General features: G+C 33.0%; 2 protein-coding genes across 2 annotated transcripts; one reads left to right on the top strand and one right to left on the bottom strand.

Moving 5' to 3' along the window:
• Positions 1–537: 537 nt before the first annotated feature.
• Positions 538–5,653, top strand: LOC129944777 (uncharacterized). Its single transcript, XM_056054441.1, has 3 exons — positions 538–884; positions 946–1,471; positions 5,609–5,653. The coding sequence occupies exons 1-3, from the start codon at positions 538–540 to the stop codon at positions 5,651–5,653; spliced, it is 918 nt and encodes a 305-aa protein (XP_055910416.1).
• A 7,527-nt stretch (positions 5,654–13,180) lies between these two features.
• LOC129944776 (uncharacterized) lies at positions 13,181–18,625 on the bottom strand (the record flags this gene model as incomplete). The annotated part of the gene is made up of 4 exons (XM_056054440.1): positions 17,299–18,625; positions 14,348–15,222; positions 13,735–14,285; positions 13,181–13,679 (listed from the first exon to the last, which is right to left on the bottom strand). Coding segments are annotated over exons 1-4 (3,252 nt in total), but the record flags the coding sequence as incomplete, so codon positions are not given.
• Positions 18,626–22,943: the final 4,318 nt, after the last annotated feature.

The following is a 22,943-nucleotide window of genomic DNA, read 5'->3' as shown; positions in this document are numbered from 1 at the left end:
TGCATGCTGTTTCTTATGCTAGTATGGTGAATAAAATTCGCCTCGAAATTTTTCGCAACTTTGAAAGAAACTTGAATGGTGTCAAAAAAATTTCACGACATATTTTTATTCTAGAGAAAATTCAAGGCCGTCAATTAGAAAATCACACAACAACTTAAAAAAGTATTTGTGTTTCCAAATTTCGTCGAAGAAAAAAATACAGAGGGAAATTTTGCTGACTATCTCGCCAAACTTGATGTAGACTCGGACTGAAAAAGACAGCCATTCTCCTATATATGATATACTTTTGTCATTCTCCAAATAAGTCGTTAAATATCAATAATTATAATTTCCAGTCAAAACATTTCTTTAGAAATTACGGTGTATTTCGTTTAAATCCTTTTCGGTGTCTTACACCCTTTTTTCCAATTAATCTCCATTGAATTTTATTTGAATGATTAATTATAATGTTTAAGTGCTTTTGTTTGAAATTTTTTGATTTCTTATAAATAACCTTAATCAAAGTAAGTGCCCTTCAGTCTATTAAACTCATCTAGCATGAACGTTCAAACCTTGTTGACATTTTATTTAATCAACTCCCAGGCACCATTCAAGGATCGAAATATCAATGAAGAAATTGCGAATTCATTAATTTATGTTATTGAAAAGTACTACGAACCACGTGATTCCGCTTTTATAATTTGTTTGTCATATGAACGAGAAAATACTCGAGATTTCTATCAAGACCTGAGTGAAATATTATTTCGGTCATATGACAATATTAAGACACAGATTGTGGTAAAAGAAACTCAGGGTTTAGAATTGAAACCAATTCCAACTGTCAAAGGGAAATTGACAAATTTCATTTTTCATATGTTAGTGGTGGACTCAGTGAAATCATTTCTGTAAGTGAAAAAATCAAATCATTTCCCACTCGTGAATTTTTATTAGAGGTTTTTCTTTCAGAAATATTGACCTAGCCAGTAAGGTTAAAAACTATGATACCAATGAGTTCTATCACATTTTCCTGCACAACAAAGACCGCTTTTTGGACAATGACATAAGGAATATTCTCGAGTACTGCTGGAGTAATTACATGATCAATGTAAATGTTGTGATACAAACTGCAGCTGGAGACATTATTGTCTACACATATTTTCCTTTTAATGAATCACACTGCAACGAAGTTATTCCCGTTGAAATAAATCGATTCCAGAATGGAGTCATGGTGAATCCTGATTTATTTCCCGAAAAACTTCAGAATATGCACAAGTGTCCTGTTCGTGTGACACCTTTTCATACTCCTCCTTTTTTTTCTCTGAATGATAGAAGAAATGGTACCACTGACGACGAAGCAATCAATGGTTTCGAGGGTCTTTTGTTGAGAGAATTGAGTTTGCTGATGAATTTTACCATTGAAATTATTTTACCTCCAAAGAAGGATGAAAGAGGACATATTTTCAATAATTTCAGCACAGGAGCTATTGACATGGTAAGTATATTGTTTCTCACCACACCGAGTGTCAAGAATTACTGAAAGATTTAAAGTTTGATTAAACTCCGTCAACTGAGAAGGGAATAATTGAACGACTTCGGGAAATTGGACCAAAAGGTCAAAACAGAAGAAATATCTCGGAAATTTCACTAACATTTCGATAAATTCCAAATTGAATTATTGCAAATATTGTTTAACAACAAATCCTTAAATTCTAACTGTCAAATAAATTTTTCATAAAGGCTTGCAACGCAAAGTTGATAAACTAATTTTGTATAGGGTTGTCAAATATTGAAAATTTTAATATTTTGGACACTTTTTTACTCAAGAAAGTTCTGTTGAAAGAATTTAAAATATACAATTTTCCTTTCAGCTTGTAAGCAGAAAAGCCGACATGGGTCTTGGATGTTTTTGGTTCACCACGGACCGTAGTCAGATACTTACAGCTTCTTACTCGTATTTCCAAACTTCAAACGTAGCTGTTTTGTTAAAGAATTCCTTGAACTACAAATCTCCGTACATTCTTTGGTTTCCTTACAAAATTGCAGCGTCTATTGCTATAATAACTTCAATTGTCATCATGCTTAGCCTGTTGTATATTTTAGAGAAGCTTTCATCACTTAACCCGGTACCTATTATTATCAAACCACCGCGGCACTGTAGGTGCTTGAATTTCTTTGCCTGGACTCTAGGCATACCATCGCAAGCCTTACCAATTCAGACTTCTAAACGAATTTTCATCATGACTTGGATTCTTTTCGGATTGATCATTCGCGCTCAGTACGCTGGAGTGATTTTCCACCTTCTCCGACATAACCTCTTTCGACGAAGCCCATCGACTATCCGGGAAGTTCAGAGCCTTAATTACACCATGATACTTAACAAACAAATCTACGATGCTTTGAAGGGAACAAGTATTTTTTCCGACACTGGACTTAGTCACAAGATCATAGATCATGATGTTTATGATAAATCATTATTTACCTATCTAGAGGAAAATCCTCGGGAACAATTTCTTGTTATAACACCTTTTGGATTTTTATTGTATTATTTGGATAGAAAGCGTAAAGCTGGTGTTTTAACAATTCTCAAGGAAACATTTATGATGCAAAATATTTGTATTTACTTTTCGAAACATTCATTTTTGGTAAATCAAGTTAATTTACTAATTCAACGAATAGAGACGTCAGGAATTATAAAATTTTTTATTCGTCAACAAATTGATTGGTCATATATAAGAAAATCATCAGACCAACCCAAGGAGATTGTCATTGGGCAGAGTGAACTTGAAGGAATTTATTATATTTGGCTGATAATGATGAGTGCTGCTGTGTTTGTGTTTTTTCTGGAAAAGCTGTCGGTAAAGTGCAGACCGTTGAAAAGAATTTTCGAAAGACTTTAGAAAAACTGTCAGAATTATCATCAATTATTACCGAAAAAATGCCCCAAAAATGTATGGAAAAAATATTTAAATTTAAATAAAATTGTGTGTTTTTTAATTATTGTTCATTGCTGGTCAAAAAACTCTTAATGCTAATTATTACAAGAACTTAATAAAAATTAAGAATTTTACAAAAGCAAATTTTTGAATTTACAACAATCTTTTTTTTCTGAACACGTTAGTTTTCAAAATTCTAACATCTTTGACAAAAATTAAAACATTTTTGTTTCTAATAACGTTTTTGACATCCGTAACGTCGTCCGTCCGTACGTCAGTACGTTCGTGACGTTTTTTTCGTCTTCCATAGCTCAAGAACCAGAAGAGATATCGACTTCAAATAAATTTTGTTATACAGATAATAAGGCAGAAAGAAGCAGAAAATTCAAGAAAATTGCGTGTGTGGTTTTTTTACCAAAGCAGTTTGAAAAAAAGGTGAAAATTTTGGTTAACCCTTAATATCTTACGAACCAAAAACGCTAGAGACTTGAATTATATAATATATTGTAACGTGATATCAAAGAAATTTGTCACCTCCAAAATTTTTAAGACTGAAATATGATTTCATCTCCAAAACAATTTTGTGTTACAAGGAAAAATATTTTTAACATCTGATAAAATTTTGAGAAAAATCGAATTGACAGTTTTTTTTTATAAAAAATAAAAATCTGAAAAAAAACATTACTCAAAATTGGTAAAAATTGAATATGGATTCAAATATCTTTTTAACAAAAAATAAAAACCTAAAAATAAATGTATAAAAGTTGGTAAAAATTGATTTTCGACTAAAAATAACTTTTCGAAAATTGTAGATATTGGCTGTAAACTACTTTCATCTTTCAAAAAATATTGTTGTTAACATTTAGTAAAATTTTGAAAAAATCTAATTGATAGTTTTTGTACAAAAAATTAAAAACCTAAAAAAAAAATTAACAAAAGTTGGTAAAAATGATTTTCCACTCAAATATCTTTTCAAAAATTTGAAATATTGGCTTCAAACTAATTTCATCTTATAAGAAATATTGTTTTCAACATTCTATAGAATTTTGAAAAAAATGGAATTGACAGTTTTTTTACAAAAAATAAAACTCTAAAAAAAAACAATGCTAAAACTTAGTAAAAATTTACTTTCGACTCAAATAGCTTTTCAAAAATTAAAAGTATTGGCTTCAAACTTATTGTATTTTACAGAAAATATTGTTTTTGATATTCAGTGATTTTTATACAAGAATCCAACAGTCCGTTTTTTCATAAAAAAAAAATCTACAAAAAATAGTACGCAAATTTGGTAAAATTGATAGTAGTACATATAGACAAACTTTTAAGCAAGACAAATCGACAGACGGGATTTGAAGTTATCAATGTGGGTCGCATCCCAGCCTCTTTTTTATTTATTTATTTATTTTATTAATTAGAAGGTTAGTATACATACAATAGGTAGGATATTAAATTTAAGTGCAAAAGCAAGTGCTTATTCAGCTTCAATATTAATTAAATAGGTTTACAGAAGGATATAATTTTTAACATGTGTATTTGGGAAAGCTTAAGTTTATGTAAAACCCCATTAACATTTTTTTTGTAAATTAAATAAACTAAAAATTAGATAAAATACAATACTTACAAACTAGTCAGGCAAAAGCTCATCTATGATAGGATTATCAGAAACTCAACATCTATCAAAAAACTTGTTTGCTAGGGAGTTAAATTTATCTAAGACAAAATAAACGTTTGACATGTTGTGTAAGTCAGAGGTGGAGAAATGCCACGGTAGGTCAAGAATCATTTTCAAGATTTTATTTTGCATAATTTGTAATTTTTTAATATGAGTACGGTACGTGCGTATTTATACCAAACCGGGGCATCATAGACAATAAGGGCCTGAAATATTACTTTATACATTATGAGCTTATTTTCCAAGCTTAGTATAGGCCTCCGGCTTATAAACGGGTATAAGATTTCAACACATTACCTATGTGGTTGTTATAAGTGAGGGTTTTATCTAAGATGATGCCAAGGTACTTAAAATTATCTGCCCAAGGGATACTGCAACCGTTAAGATGAAGTGGATTGTTAGGCAGAAATCTAGGATGTCTACGTGCAAAGAACATAGATTGAGTTTTTGATTCGTTTATTTTAATTTTTCATTTATGGAAATATGAATTAAGAGTGTGTAGGCCCTCTTAGATTCGAACAAATATCAAGAGGAAGTTCATTCGAGCTGTATGTAGCGGTATCATCAGCAAAAATTGACGAACAACAGTTGTGCAAATTAGGAAAGTCTGCCAACAGAATTTACATAAACCTTGAAACTGCGATCCCTCAAAAAGCTTCGAATTAATACCGTTAAGGCCATGGGAAAATTAAAGTTTATCATTTTGTGAATTAAAGCTTCATGCCAGACAGAATCAAAAACAGATTCGATGTCAAGTAACACAAGGCCAGTAAATTTTTTTCGATTTTATATGTCTAGTGATTCTTAAGATGGAATGACAGGTATTATGCCCAAATCTATTGGGATTGATTTTGCAACTTTCTAAGCTTGGGGAAAGTATTGCAACTTAAGGCAGGAGTTGATTATTTGACTAGATAATTAAGACCTGCTAGGGGAAGGTTGGTTATACATAAGTTTGAAATGCCATCAGGTCCAGGAGCCTTTCGGACACGAGATAATTATATTATGCTTTTAATTTCCTTAGCTTGAACAAACCAATCAGAAGGAAAATCAACAACAGGCCAATTAAGAAGATTTACTGAAGCTTCAACTAAATTAGATGTGACTGGGTTACTAAGGTTTGAAGAAATTCTAAAATTGGAAGCAAATTGACTAGAAAAAACTTCTGGGTTTTGACTACATGTTATCTATTTAACATAATTTTGTTTGATAACCGGAATAGGTGTTCGCTTATTTTTAACTACCCTCGTGACATTCCAAAATGGTTTAGAACATTTGTCCATACCTTGAAGCAGTTTGCTCCATTTTGAGTCCCTATGTTTTTCAATGAAGAAATCTATAAGCTTGTTAAGATACCTTAGTTCAAGTTTGTAGATTGGCAATCTATAGCGCAACCTGTTTCTACGGGCTTTGTTCCGCTTCGAAATAGTATCATGAATATGTGTTGGTAGTTTGGATTTAACTGTGAAAGAGGGAAGACGGGGTACAGCGACTTCAACGCTTTCTTTGATGACATTTGTAAAAAAAGAGATCATAGAATCAATATCAGAAGTAAGTTGTATTTCTGAAAGTATTGGATCAGTTAAAGTATTTAATTTTATTTTGACAGTGTTTTTAAAAGTTGATTTATTCATAGCTTCATAGTTGTATACAATATATTCTTTTAAAATTGCATTAGTAAGAAGATCAATGGTTAGTGGCAGATGATCAGACGACAAATCATTTATAACTTGAGGTTGGGATATAAACTTGGAAGAGTTTGTTAGAAAGAAATCAAGAACAGAAGGATTAGTCCTTTCCTTTTTAGAGACATAAGTAGGATCAGAAGGATACTACAATGAAAAGGGATAGTTTGAATGTAATTCATGTAAAACATTTCCCCATACATTTGCTCGGAGGCAACCCCAAGACTGGTGACGACAATTAAAGTCGCCACCCACAATGAATCGACCAGATAGACGAGTTAATTTTATAAAATCATTTCTTAGACGATATTTTGTCCAATTACCAGTGACACGACCTTGAAAATAAGCACATACAATCTTAAATGGTTGATTATTACCGGTGATAACTTCAACCCCTAACGATTCAATAACTTTTGTTTCCATTGAAGGTAAAAACTTCAATTAAATTTCTTTTCTTACAACAATTGCTACTCCGCCACCTCTGTCACTTTGCCTACCTAAAACACAACGGTGGAAAATCTGCAACACTTCTGACAAAATCTTGATGGGTTGTTTTCCTCAAAGTGGTTTTAGTTGTCCTTTTTTGTCGAAACTCCACATAGCTTCGTAAACTAGGGCACAGTGGGTCCGTTGATTTCCTTAGAAGTGCACATTAAAGTCTGATGCTCACCAGAGCAGAATGACCAACAAGTTTTAACGTGGCAGTGTTTAGCCCCATGCCCGCACATCTGGCAACTATAACACTGGGTTACTTTTCTCGGAAGCCTTCTCTGAAAGCTCCAGGGCACAATTGTTTTGTTAAAGACTCCGAATCGATCACGAAGCTCTTTCATGGTAATGCTACCTTTCTCAAGATATACTATGAAAGCAGTATGTTCAATTTGATTTAATTGGCGACTCACAACTTTGATAACAATGCACTTGACACCAGAAGTTAAAAGATGAGTTTTAATGACATTTTGATCAGTTTTGTGGAGTCCATCAGTCAACACGACTTTGAATGGAAATTCAGATTTTAGGCTGTGCGTATAAAACTCACATTTCTCAGCTGTCAGAAGTGTACATATTTTTTTATAAGTATCGATGTTCGGTGACAAGATTTTAATCCCAATTGACATGCGTTTAATTACGTAATCTTCAATGGATTTTGCACTAAAAATAGTTAGAACATTTATAGGTGGTGACTTAGGGTTTGATGTTTTTTTAGTAGCATCCTCAGCATGCTCAATCATGCCATCAGCTTGACTTTTTTCATCGGCATCAATAAGATCTTGAAGGGTTAAGTAGGGATTTTCTCTACAAAGTTTACTGTTGTCAGCGCAGTTGCTGGTAGATGAAGACTGTTTTTTAGACTTTGACATGGATGTAAATTTATTTGCTCGAGAATTTATCATTTTATGAGGTTTTTTGCTCCCAAATAAATTACTGTCTGACTCATCAGAGTCAACATCGTTAGGAAAAAGATCGCGATTACGCTTTATTTTAAGTCGATTTAACACAATTAAAGTAGAAAAATAATTATTAATCTTCTACGGAAAAACACGTGTGTATGCTACAAGGCTCGCGACTGTTTGAAGTGGCTCTGTTCAGTTTCAAAAAGTATGTATGAATATAATCCCCGATTTTAAAACAAAACGATTTACTTCCTTTTTATCAATTATCACTCAAATTTCCATTTTTGTAATCTGAATCGTTTTACATTCCACACCATTTATTAAATCAGAATTTTAAGTTGTTGTTTTTATACGATCCTTGCATGCTATTAGCTTATTTAATTTCAAAAGTGTTATTCAATTCCTGGTTAAATATTTTACGTCTTGAAAATATCCGCCTGACTTTTCCTGGGGGATGTTTAACTTCATGATTAATGCGGCTTAAATTGAAAAGTCTCACATGCTTCCGTTAAAAAATGAGTTATGCCTGTAAATGTTGTTCATATAAAAACAGAATTGTTTTGTTGATATAAGAAAATGTCTAAAATTTTAAACAGAGTTAAACCGGATGATTCCGAAATTAACCTCTAATAAAAGAAGAATTTGAAAATGTATTTAACGTTCTGTTATTATCGCTTCCTAAAATTCTATCAAAAATTCGCCAATAAAACGTATTTCATTAAACATTTTCGAATAAATAATAACGAAGTAAAATAATTTCATCTTGCATACTTATGTATGTACATGAGTTTGCTACTTCATCCAATAACTAGGTCTATCCAGCTCCTTGCATATTTTCTTATAATTTGTTTAAAAAAAAAACATATGAACAAGTTAATTAAAAACTTATTATTTTTATCATTTTCTCTATACCCGCGCGATTTACCAAAATTAAGAATTAAAAACGATAAGAAAAAAAGAAAAAAAAAAAACAAACAAATTAACAAAAATTATTATCAAAAGTCAGAACCCATAAATACACATAGATGTATTCATAAGGGTGTATCAATTTTGTATTGGAGAATTTTCCTTATAAAATGTTAGTGCGTTGGACTGCCAAACTAGAGATGTTGGGTTCGATCCCTGCCTGTGCCATCTTAAGTTTTTTTTCACGGATATTGCCTCTTGCTAGGTCTTGCCATGAAAAGTGCTTTCTCAAATTAGGCATTTGGATTCGACTCAAAAACTGTAGGTCTCCTACATTCCTGACAACATTACTGGCACACAAGAATAGTTAAGAGTTGTAAGCCATTAGGCCCTATTTCTCAAGGAACTGCGTTTTAACCTCAGAAGTATTTTGCGTTTGAAAAATTTAAAAATGATTGCGCTTAGTGCCACTAAAGAACAACAATTGAACTTCTAAACGTTTCCTGGAGTTGCTATTTCTCGAAAAAGTCGTCACAATTCAAAATTTTCAGACTTCTACCTTTGGGCCATGTGAAAAGTAAGATCCATCTGTTTCTTTGTTGCTTAAACAAATAAAAGAAAATAAGTTTAGATTTTTTTAATTTTTTGCATCTACCTTATATTTTAAGTCATTTATAAAAGAATAAAAGAATAGAAAAATACTAAACATTTATTGTTTTAATATTATCGAGAAAAATTAACCAAGTTTTTTTTACATTAATGTCGTTCGTTGTGCCAATTTTTACCTGCGACAAGTAGAAACTATATGTCAAGTTTTCCATTCGTAAAAAAATTTCGAACTCGATATTTTAATCGAACATAACATAACGATGGTAAAGACATAAAAAAAAAGTCGGTCCCCCGATTCTTCCTCTCTGTCTGTTTGTCCTCGTACCTTCAGCCCAAACTATTGGGTCGAATTATTTCAAACTTGCAAATAAAGGTTTAAGGCCGATTTGCGTTCGGTGTTTTTTATTTTTTCGGTGTTTTTTATATTGTGCAATGTTTTCTTAAGTATAAAATAGGTAATTCCAACGTTATATCCTTGAGAATTGTCCGTACTAACGATTTAAAAAAAGATTTCATGCATTTTTCTGAATTGTTAAAAAATATACGCTTTGTATTTGAATTTGGTTTAAAATGTTGACCACTTTTTGAGATATCAAATCAAACAGAAAAAATAATTATTTTCAGTGATTCTTTAGTTCCAGAGAAAATACAAAAAAAAGGCTGGGATAACACTGATAACTTCCCATCCCGTCTGTCGGTTTGTCTTGCATAAGAGTTTGTCTATATGTACTCGTATCAATTTTTACCAAATTTGCGTTCTATTTTTTGTAGATTTTATTTTTTATGAAAAAACGGACTGTTGGATTTTTATATAAAAATTACTGAATATCGAAAACAATATTTTCTGTGAAATAAAATAAATTTGAAGCCAATATTTTTCATTTTTGAAAAGCTATTTGAGTCGAAAGTAAATTTTTACCAAGTTTTTCTATTGTTTTTTTTTAGAGTTTTATTTTTTGTAAAAAACACTATCAATTCAATTTTTTTTCAAAATTTTATCGAATGTTGAAAACAATATTTATTATAAGATAAAATTAGTTTGAAGCCAATATTTAAAATTTTTGGAAAGATATTTGAGTCGAAAATCATTTCTTACCAACTTTTGTTAATTTTGTTTCGATTTTTAATTTTTTGTACAAAAACTATCAATTCGATTTTTTTTTAAATTTTACCGAATGTTAAAAACAATATTTCTTATAAGATAAAATAAGTTTGAAGCCTAAATTTCAAGGTTTTGAAAAGATATTTAATGTTTACCAACTTTGAGTCATGTTGTTTTTAGATTTTTATTTTTTATAAAAAAACTGTCAATTCGATTTTTCTTAAAAATTTTATCAGATGTCAAAAACATTATTCTTCGTTGAACAAAATTGTTTTGGAGATGAAATCATATTTTAGTCGTACAATTTTGGAGGTGACAAGTTTTTTTTTCAGTTTTTTTGATTTATAAAAAAACCTTTAAATGGATTTTTTTTGCAAAAAATATACTTCTTTGATATCACGGTACAATATTTTATATAAAATTTAATTCAAGTCACGGTACAATATTTTATATAAAATTTAATTCAAGTCTCTAGCGTTTTTGGTTTAGGGTTAACCAAAATTTTTACCTTTTTTTCAAACTGCTATGGTAAAAAACCACCCACACAATTTTCTTGAGAGCCCTTTCTGCATCTTTCTGCCTTATTATCTGTATAACAACATTTATTTGAAATCGATATCTCTTCTGGTTCTAGAGCTATGGACGACGAAAAAACGTCGCGAACATACAAACGAACGAACGTACGTACACACGCACGCACAGACATCTTTCTAAAAATCTTTTATTTTGACTCTAGAGACCTTGAAATTTCGAGAAAAGTCAACATTTTCAATTTGACAAATGGGACCCATTACAATAACTTCCTATGGGAAGTTAATAACGGTGGAGTGCCCTTCTAGAACAATTCAAACAAAATTCCAGGTAAGAGTATTGGACTTGACACTTCAAAAGCATTTGATAGGATTTGACATCACTCTCTCTTATCGAAAATGCGTACCTTCGGTTTTCATGAATCCCTGCTTCATTGGATTAGTAATTACCTTTCAGATCGTTCAATACTAGTAGCATTAGAAGGGTTCAAATTGAAACTCATAAAATAAATGCTGGTGTACCGCAGGGTTTTGTTCTATCTCCAACACTCTTTCTCATTTTTATTAATGAAATAAATTTCACCCCTTCTGATCTGGCTGTTATCTACCTCCAAAGCTTGAGTATATAATTTCCATCTGTGAGCTGGTGCTGCTGCAACTTACTTAAGCCTCTTGGACAGTATTGAACGTAGAGCATTTAAATTGATAGGTATTAATATTATATAAGTACTTTTACTTCGCTTGAACATCGTCGTAAGATTTCTTGTCTGACCCTTTCTTACAGTTATTTTAATGGTTTATGCTCTAGTGAAATAGCTAGCTGCATTCCTCTTCTTAAACAGTTCAACCGTAATACTCGCAATTCTAGGAATGCTCATCAGTATACCCTTCGGCCGTACTGTCAATTACAGAGATTCGTTCTTTTCACGCACTATGCGAATGTGGAATGCCTTACCACACTCTGTCTTTCCTATTCATTGCAATATTCAGGAATACAAAACCAATGTGCACCGACATCTCCTTTCAAACCCTCTCTCCTCTTCCTAGTGCTCACACTTTGTCACTACATTTATAAGGGTAGTAATATCCCTTGAGTGTGTGCTTATTATTAAAAATGATAAGTTAAACAAAAAACCTTAATTGAGAACATTTATTTCTGGCGGACCAGTTTTGAAAAAAATTTAACTTTCAATTATTGGACTATTCAAAATTTTTTGACATTACAAAAGCCTGACGACAACCTGATCAAAATCCTAGTTTCTAAATTATGATTTAATCGACCCTATGGTTAAGGCTGTAGGGTCAAGAAAAGACTAACAGATGGACCTTTTTGTCTCCTCTACTATTGACATGTCAGGTATGTATAATTAAAACTTGATTTCAAAGTAAAACGTTGACACAAATTTCGAATATCTGGAGAAAACTTACAGTTTTTATGATTCACCCTCATGTACATACAAGTCTGTTTTTATATAAATGTTTAATCAGATTAAGCACATACGCTTATTGTTTCATTGTTTTAATGGGTTTTATTGCAAATGAATGGATTTTGCTCAATCAGCAACAACGCCAGCGTTAACGAACGCCACAACCGACAGCGACGAAACTCACGGACAGCCCAGCCGGCCAGAAGTTCCTTTATTTTGATTTCGTCCTTTTTGAGTTCATGATTTATTTTACATTTAATATTTAATATTTATTTCGTGATTTTTTGTATATTTTATTATTGTTTGTTTATATATTTCTCTTCTTATGTACGCATTAAGTAATTATATTAATTTTAAACAGCCACAGGACCAACCAACCATCAGACCGGGTTTGGTCCTTGTTGTTGTTGATTTTTGTATGATGAGTTTTGATGGGAAAAAAACAAGGAAATTTGATGAACAATCAGTGTAGTGTAAATGTAAATTCATAAAAGCTCTACACTGTTCAAGTGCATGTACTACTACAAGAGAGTCTTTTATAGACAAATATTAAAGCCTTTTTCCACCGGAAATTAAACTGCACGCATTTCCATCCGGTTAAGAAGCAATCACGTATCAATTTAAATATTCGTGCTTATTATGAATGAAAGGTCCTTCGATTCTCGTTTGATGCTGGGGATGATTATAATAACCATCATTTATGCGAAAAGGTGTGAAGTCAGCAGCATAAAGCTATTTTTGGAATGTGTGATTATTAATTATTAGGTGTTTGAAGGGTCACATTCTAAAATAAACGTTTTCTATTTTTAGACATCGGTTTTTGATGGTCAAGGATATTACGTATCCCTCGATGCATTAAAAATTCACATCATAATTCAAATTTTATTTCCTTTATACAATTCTAATTGTTTGCTTTATTTTGTTTACTTTTAAGAGTCCTTTTTTGATTTTTAACAATTTTCTTCTTCTTCTTCTCAACTGAATGTGATCGAAAAAAGAATTTCTTAATTGATTTATTTTTTGTTGACCAAATTTCAAAAATAAAAACAACAATTGAACAACCTAACAAAATGTTACATATTGCTAAACAACTGGTAAAATCTTTTAAATATAACGGTTTCGTTTCGGAACTAATTTGTGCTGATTTCATATGAGTGACATTTAGAATTGATAAAATCCAATGGGTCATAAAACCATTTTCTTTGTAAGTAGTAAGGACTTTGTTAAATGGTTCAACTAAATATGAATCCTTTCGGTAGTAAAAATACATTGGAAATAGAAATAATCGTTGTGGTAAGAAACCTAAGATTCCAGATTTCTTATAGTTCAAAGTATTGTAGTATTCCAATTGAATTCTGGTATCAATGACCAAACGATTGGAATTGGGTAATTGGAGCATATCGTAATGAGTGTGTAAACTGTATTCTTGAAGGAAAAATTGTCTAGAAAGAAGAAAAGTGGGATAAGTCTTTGTTGAGAGAAGCTTTCAATACTTACTTTCTTCCACCCAATAGTCCTTCCTTAACATTCGGCATCAATGGAAATGGCACATCAGCAACAAAACCCAAATCCAACATTCCCTCAATTGTCATGGGAAATTTCTTTAGAAATCCAGTTTTCAACATACCAAACAAAATTGCCTTATAGCAACTACTTAAAATCGTTGAAGCAATTAACCATTGAAGAATTACATTTCGTGCTAGAGCACCTTTCGGAAAACGCACCACTGCTCCACCCAAATAGACAATTATCATCTCGAATACTGGATCTTTTACTGTATCACCAAAAAACAGATCTCGTAAACGTTTACTCCACATCTCCAATGTTATCGAAGCAAATAGTGTTACACCAAATGTTAATCCAATAGCAAGCCAAATATCAATATCAAAAGGCAATAAAAGTTTCTCGAGAGCTGAATATTCACGAGGTGGTGGAATTGCAAATACCATGGAGGAATGATAATATGGAAGACTTGGCGAAAACTGTAACATTGCCTTAGAAGTTGACCCAAAACCACCAAGGGTAATATTTGCTTCTGCTCTCTTGAGCTAAAATTAAGATTTGTTAACATTTCGCACCAAAATTAAGTAATGACATTTCATATATTCACCACTGCCAAGGCTCCTGTCAAAGATCCATTTGCCAATAGAATACCTCGAACTTCAGCATCGGTAGGTTTGATAGAGAAATTAAGTTTTTCAGCAACTCCGCTTAGTACCAAAATATCAAAACCACTCACTTTCACCTCACCATTTTCATGCCATAAAAAGACGTGTGGTGGAAAATGAAAAGCTGTCACCACTAGAGGACATCCGTAGAAATTGTTGAATTTCGGGGGAAATAACTTCAAATCGTGCAAAGTCGCATTTCCGTTGAAGGTGTTATGCAAAACTGGAATGATTTTGAAACAATAACTTGACGTTACCGGATAGAAAGTGTAAAAGTCCGTAAAACCCGTAGTTATATTCTGCACTATAAGCTCAACATTAGCTAAATGCATAGAAAAGAACTTATCAAATACACTTTGAATTAAGGCCTCTGTTTCGTTTCGAGGAAGAGTTTCACTTAGCAGAACCAAGTGTTTTCCATTTGTGTGATATTGTCGAGATTTTAAAATCATATCTAGCGTTTGGAAACTCTCCAAAGAATCAATCAACAGCAAGGTGAATTTCCTCCTCTCAGTGGGCACATATTCCGAACTACCAATATCATCCAAACGCACCACATGATCTCGATCCGATTTTAATAAAAATCCGTTTATTATCGAGGTTTGCTGATAGGCACTTTGGTTGCTTTTGGAAGAAAATCCAATATGAAAAGTTGAAGATTGTTGTAATTTGATGTGTTTTACAGCAAATACTAATGTGTCAACCACGATATTATTCTCTTCTGGTACTTCAAAACTACTTGTCAATTTGACAGCAATTGACAGCAAGTAGAAAAGTCTTAAATCAACTATTTTCATGTTGGTCTTATAGGGCTTTTCTTGATCAAAATAAGAAACAAAACGTATTAACTTCAACAAAACTTCTTTATTACTAATGAAAAATATTATTTTGATTACATGAAAACAGTGAAAAATAAATAAGATTTAATTTGATTATTCTGAGCAAAGTAGTTATTAAGTACAGTGATATTTCATATCGTCATAGATGAAGCCTCTTACAGTTCGGCCATCCTGACTATAAATCGTCCTCGATTAACAATTAAATGCAACAATATTTACATCAACATAACATTTGCCTTTTAAATTACTATTTTTTTTTTTTAATTCTCTTACATCTAAGGACTTAAACAAAATTGAGTACATCATACATAAATACAATTAAAGTTATGAAATGTCAGTTTTGTTTTTACTGTTCAATTTGAAAAAAAAAATAAAAAAAAACATAATGACAAAGTTTTAACATTAAAAAAAACTTTTACATAAAATTGATGAAATAAAAAAAAAATCCGATTAAATTGATTGATGCAAAATTAGAGATTATGTTTGAACATAAGGCTTCATGTTCTCAGGGCAACATACCCCTTTATACGGCACGCGAGATATTTGGATATTTTCTATATCTTCTATAATATAACGGTCATTAGGCAAGACTTTTTTAACCTCATAGGGACCTTTATATTTAGCTATCAATTTTTTGTTTATTCCTGGAGTATTTACAACGTTTTTAATTAGGACATAATCACCGATTTTGTATTTCAAAGGTGGCTTATGATTTTTATCAAAATTAATTTTGTTTTTGTTTTGGCTTTTGACAGTTTTTTCGTTTGCAAATTTTCGGAGCTCATCTAAATTTCTAGTTTCTTTCTGTAATATATTTTCTTCTAGATATTCTTTTAAGTTGTCCATAACTTCGCCCTTTTGACAAACACCAAAAAGGAGTACACTAGGGCAAGCACCTGTGCTCTTGTTTTGTGTGTTATTGAGAGCAAACTCAACCTTTTTGAGATGTAACATCCAACTACCTGCATCCATTTCACTTTCTTTCGACAGCATAGGGGTAAGGCACCTGTTTATTCGTTCAACCTGGCCGTTGGACTGAGGTGAGCTAGTGGCCACCTTAATATGTTGAATGTTATACTTTTTACAGAAATCTAAAAAATCGCCTGAGGTGAAGCAACTACCCCTATCTGAAATGATACGTGTTGGCTTACTATAGTATGCAAAATAAGATTCAAGGCATTGAATAACTTCTTTAGTCGTTGTAGTTTTAACAGCGTAAAGCTTCGTATATTTTGTAAATCCGTCGACTACGACAAGTATATGTTTTTTGTTATTTGAAGTTGAGGGAGGTAATGGACCGTAATGGTCGATGTGAACTGTATCAAATGGCTTGTCTCCTTTAGGAATATTGTGCAACACTGCTTCAGTTTTTCCAGAATGTGAAGCGAAATGCAGACATTTTAAGCAACTACTTATATATTCCTTTATTTTGTTTTTCATTTGGGGAAACCAGTATGTTTTCTTTAAAAAATTAAAACATTTCTCAACCCCGAGGTGACACAAATTTTCATGGTGAGTCTGTATGACATTCCTTTCCATCGAAGCTGGAACATAAAACAATATTTCTTTGTTAATTTTTCGATAGACTAACCCATTTATAAGTTCGTAGCTAGAACTCTTCCTTTTTTCAAGCAACTCGACTAATCTTTGTATAGTTGTATCTTTTTGCTGCGATGCAGCAAGCGCATGCTCAAACGTTTCAGGTTCAACAATTTCGTCGCGGGCATTGCATAAATCAATTTTTGAAATAATTTCGTCACAATCAGGATTTTCCATTTTTTCAACATAATTTTTATCATCAGGCTTAAAACTAATATTCAAATCCTTTACACATTCTAAATTTTTAACATTTTCAAATTGTTCTTGTTCTTTAACATCAGCTCTTTCGTTTTCAACTATTTTAGTATCTAAATCACCAATCGCTAACTTAACATTTGTTTTATGTAAGAAATCTCGACCTAATATGATTGGGTCGTTCATAGTTTTGTTACTCACAACATATAGACAAAAATTAATATAGTTATCATAAAATTTAACACTACATGATAAATTACCTAAAATTACCAATTGGGAACTGTTAATTCCAACGAAATTGCAAGGTGATGGTTCAAGTGACGTCATCAAAATTGGTGGTACGTACCGTTGTTGAATGAAACTTATAGGACTGCCAGTATCTATAACGGTCATGATGTTCATCCAAACTCCAAAACTTTCAGCTTCCCGATTCGCAGATTTAATTTCATACTCCAGCACTCCATGAAAATCGGTCATCAATGTTGAAACTGGAGATTTCATTGTACATTTTCCTCTCTTGACGGCGAGAACTGAAGACTTTTGTGGACAATTGGTGATAATATGTCCCTTTTGTCCGCATCGGAAACACGAACCTTTTTCTCGGCAAGCTTTGGGACAGTTACGTGATATGTGACCCTCTTCGTCACAGTTAAAGCACCTGACCTTAGCATCAACACCTGGCACACTTCTCGAAGGTTGTACAGATCTGTTGTAACCAGAACTCGTAGGTTGCAACTCGGATTTCATTTTTTCATACTTGCGCAGAATGTTCTTGAGATCAGCGATGGTATTTGCAGTAAGCATGATTTGCTTATTAAATATTGAATCAGGAATCCCCTTGATTATATAGGCAATCACATCCTGTTCATCAATCTCTGCGGAAGAAGCTATCTCCTGCATGGATAAAACGTATTGCTGGTAATTTTCATCTCTACGTTTTTTTCGATTTCGCAATGTGTTATGGACGTCTGTTGCGGTTGTATGGTAGTGAAACTCAGACATCAGAGCGGCTCTCAGATCTTTCCATGATCGAAACGTTCTTGACCGCAAAAATAACTTGGCCGTACCTTTAAGAAGTCTTTTGAAATAAATGAACGCCTCTGAATCGCTCAGATGGTTAGTGACCATAGCATCCTCGACGTTTTCAATCCACTTACTAATAGAGTAATTATCGTCGCCACTAAATAATGGTAAGGACTCCTCGATATCACGTGACGAATGTGCACTAACGTGCTGGAACTCACGAATAGGGCTGTTAGTGCTGAGTTCAACCAAACGTTTTTCCAACGCAGCGATTTCTTCCTTTTTCTTGACTAATTCACGTAGTTTTTCAAGACGTTGTGACACAGCGCCATCCTCGTCCTCATGTGCGTCATCACAACTTGCCTCACTTTCCTGGTCAACAACAGGGAACAGATTTTCAATCTGCTCAGGTTCAAGCGAATCAATGGCTTCATTTAAACGGGCCTTAAGTGAAGTCTTGGTACCATGTGTGCTTAAATTCATCTGGACAAGCTTCTCTTTAAGGATTTGCACAGGAGCGTTTTCTAAAAAACTCAAAACACGAGCCATTGCGTTTGCATCCATGTTTGGAAAAATTTTAGGATCAAATTTTAGGACAAACAATTTTTTTTTTAGTAAATTTTCTTTAATTTATCGTAAGAAATGCAACCACTATTCAATTAAATGAGGAACTTTATCCCACTTCTGATTTATTATAGGGCTTTTCTTGATCAAAATAAGAAACAAAACGTATTAACTTCAACAAAACTTCTTTATTACTAATGAAAAATATTATTTTGATTACATGAAAACAGTGAAAAATAAATAAGATTTAATTTGATTATTCTGAGCAAAGTAGTTATTAAGTACAGTGATATTTCATATCGTCATAGATGAAGCCTCTTACAGTCTTTACCAAGCAGATCAAATTCCGAAATAACTCTGATTTTGACACTGACATCCCCGTCGGTTTTATAACGAACTATTTAACACTTCTTATACCAAACCATAATACATTTATCGTCTAAACCCTATTATTTCTCCACGTGCAATAATTTGAAGTTTATCTTTATATTTCTATATTATCCTCTAAGCCATATCAAATTTGTTGTTATGATATTTAAATAAGGTTACACCCTATAGAGTGTATAAAATAATAACCTGTCACAATGGGACAATTTTGCTAAAAGCTTTCCAAATCACACCATGCGACACCATTCAGTTTTGCTGCAGCTTAAGTTTCACACATTTTGTATGAAGTCTTATAAAAGAAAAACTCGCCCGAGGATATCATCAATCTTAAAAAATAAAATAAAACAAAAAATCCTCACCAACCAAAGCAGAACAATGATGAACGATCTATTTACATAAATAAATTTACCACGAGTCTCTGGTTTAAGTGAATTGGATACAAAAAAAAATAATACTCTAATCAGATTTCAAAGCCCAAGAACATTTTCTTAATTGAATTTTTGGTCCTTAAGGTCGAGTAGTGATTTGTTAAAAATTTTGAAAAAATATTCTTATGAAATCAACTTTGACTTATACCAATTCCATTGCTGTCAATTTTATTACCAAGTTCTGTCAATTTAATTTGTTTTTATATGAACTTGACAGGACGCAAGAGCACTCCAAAAAAATCCAAAGTTAATGAACAGACCTAATAAACACATGGTGTTTCTATTATTAATAAAACTTAATTGACAGCTGCCAAATTGCTTTCGGAGTTTGAAATAATTGTGTGTGTCTTCGTGTTCGAACACACTATTTCAAATACTAGCTTTTTCAACAACAACAAGCTTATACGACTTGAAGGAACTTTTAAATGTTGACTATGACTGATTTTCAAACATGAGTGTTGAAAGCGGTAATAAATCGTTTAGTTGAACGTGAACAAGTTAATTTCAGGGTAAGAACTGAAAACGGTTCTGAAAGCAGTTATTTTGTTTTTAGGTATCATAAAGGTGTTTTGTAATTTGGTATTATAACACACTATCATTTATTTCAAGTATTTAATATAATTGAATACAGGAGTAGTTAGGTCTTGATGTCTAGTCTAAGTATGGAAAAGTTTTCCCATGTGTCAGTTTTCAGTTTATTGTTTTAAAATTCAATTGATTTTATTTTGAACACTTTAAATCTTATAAAATATTCATAATACAAATGACATTTACCAGCATGATTTTTCTGTCTTCGTGACTGTGAGCATATATATTTTTTCACATTGAACAGGGACTTTTTATAAACTGACATATAATTTTTGATTGTATCTGCTCTTCGCAAAACTGCCAGAGCAAAAAGTTTTGTTCAGAATTACAGTACAGTTCCGACTTTGATAGTTGATAGCGGCCATATTTTTTCATCTGTCAAACCAACTGTCAAATTTGATTCCACGAGTTCAATGAGAAATTTAGGTAACCCAGAATGACGTTTCTTCTCTGAATGTACTCTGGCTGAACTGGAGCAGTTGGAAACAGACTCTAGTTTAAATCGATGGAACTTCTTCAGTAATAAGGTCGTCTTTTGAATGAAAGAGTAAATCAGCAATTACAAAAGTACAAAGGTCCAATGAATCCGATTGGTTTAAGTTTTGGGCTATTGGCGTTATTTAGTTGGAACACAATCTGGAGTTGAGTATGGATGAGAAGGAAGATGATGACGCTTGTGAGAAGGAGGCTGCTTTTACTACAGTGTATATTGACCTGAGATTACCGAAATTAGAACTTCCCAGATTTTCTGGGAAATATTGCGATTGGATGTATTTTAAGAATGAATTCGAATCCATGATAATAAATGATACGAGTTTGAATGATAGTGATCGTTTCAGATTCTTAAAATCTGCATTGAGTGATGGGCCTAAGTGCATTATTAGTAACATGGAAGTAACAGCATCTAACTTTTCAAAGGCATGGCAAGCTTTAAAGGACCGCTTTGACCACGAGGCCCTCATATTTGGGTCCCATATAAATGAAATTATTTCCATGCAAGGGGTATGGGGCGGTGGTCCTCAAGCCTATAGAAACCTCATCGACAAGGTTCAGGCACTCTATAGGTCACTGCTATCGTTGGGGTCCGCTGAAGTTGTGGCGGAGAATTTAATAATTAGTCTTATTCTCGGAAAGATTGATATCAAGGCTCAATCCAAGTGGGAAGAACATAAAAACGAGAACATCGCAACGTGGACAAGTTTTACCAGTTTCTTTGAGAAATATGCAGCAGCACAAGAGCGTATGGATCAGACCAGAAACAAAGTGGCAAATCACAGGTTGTGGATGAACGCCCGCAATATGGTAAGAAGAGCCATACTACTTTGGTTGCTAGTTTTCATGATAGTAAATATTTTAAATGTCAATCAAATATGCATGTTTTAAAAGATTGCCCTACATTCCTTGCGCTTACACCCAAAGAACGTTCAGAAGAAGTAAGAAAGATGAGTGCCTGTTTTGCATGTCCTCAATCAGGGCATTCGTATAGGTTTTGTAAGGGGCGGTGTGAAAAATGCTCAAGGAAGTACCACGCTTTATTGCATTTTGAAAGCACGCAACCTGTTGTTGAGTTAGCAAGTAGTACGTCACTAAGATCAGCAGGTTCTATTAGCGTCAGTTATTGTGAATGTATTTGATGGAAATAGCTGCGCTACCTCTTGTCACGCCTTGCTAGATTGTGGAGCTACAGATCATTACATATCAGAGAGTTTTGCCAAAATAATAAATGCTAAGCGAATAAAGTGTGATACTCTTATAGGCGGCATTGGAAGCATTGGTTTTTCATCGAAAGGACTCTGTAAATTAACTTTCGGCTCCGTAATAAACGACTCTGAGCGTACCCCCCACTTGCCTTCAGTATTTCGGAATGAAAAATTCCATATCGCGTTAAATTAGCAGATCCGAACTTTAACAGGCCTAAGCACGTTGATCTTTTGATAGGCGGAGGTTTATTTTGGAAATTATTAACTGGTGAGCAATATCCATTAGGACTCGATCTCCCTTATCTTTGTAATACGAAGCTTGGATATATTGTCGTTGGATCTATCGCTATATCCCCAACTCTTCTTCGTAGAGCACTTTACTCATCTAGAGCTTCAATCGGCAATCTAGAATCATTGGGGCAGCTAGTAGAACAAGCATTTGAAATTGAGTCTTGCACAAAGTATAAAGCTGGCTCGTTTCTTAGTCCCAAAGACAAGGCTGTTGAGGACCATTATGAACTTACGACTCGTCGAGGCAACTTTGGACGATACAAAGTACGCCTCCCTTTCTGTGGTAATCCAATCTTACTTGGTGATTCATTGGACATTGCAACTCGTCGCTTCCAAGCTCTCGAACGCAAACTTGAAAAACATCCTCTTCTGAAACAAATGTATTCAGAATTTATTGATGAATATGAGCGCCTTGGTCACTTAGAAGTGGTTCCTAATTTCGATGCTTCTACGACGCATTTCTTTATGCCCCAACACCCGGTGTTTAAAATGTCAAGCTCAAGTACGAAAATAAGAGTGGTGTTGGAAGCCTCATGTAAGACATCAAATGGAGTCTCCTTGAACGATTTATTATACACTGGGCCAAAGCTACTGGATGATTTGATGGTATTACTCTTGAGGTTTCGCTTATTCTCGTCCGTAATAACTGCTGATATACAACAGATGTATAGACAGGTTCTTGTTAATCAAGCTGATACTAATTTTCAATTAATTTTATGGCGTAAAGAAAAGAAATTATCATTGAAAGTTCTTCGACTGCTCACAGTTACTTACGGTTCCGATCCTGGAGCTTATTTAGCTATCAAGACTTTACATAAACTAGGAATGGATGAAGCTGAGCACTTTCCTGTGGGTGCCAAATTATTGAAAGAAAATTTGTATGTAGATGATGCGATGCTTGGGGCAAATAACATTGAAGAACTC

The sequence above is a fragment of the Eupeodes corollae genome, chromosome 2 (assembly GCF_945859685.1).
Source record: "Eupeodes corollae chromosome 2, idEupCoro1.1, whole genome shotgun sequence".
Lineage (NCBI taxonomy): Eukaryota > Metazoa > Arthropoda > Insecta > Diptera > Syrphidae > Eupeodes > Eupeodes corollae.
Note: the sequence above shows the minus strand (reverse complement) of the source record. Positions and strands in the feature narration are given on the sequence as shown.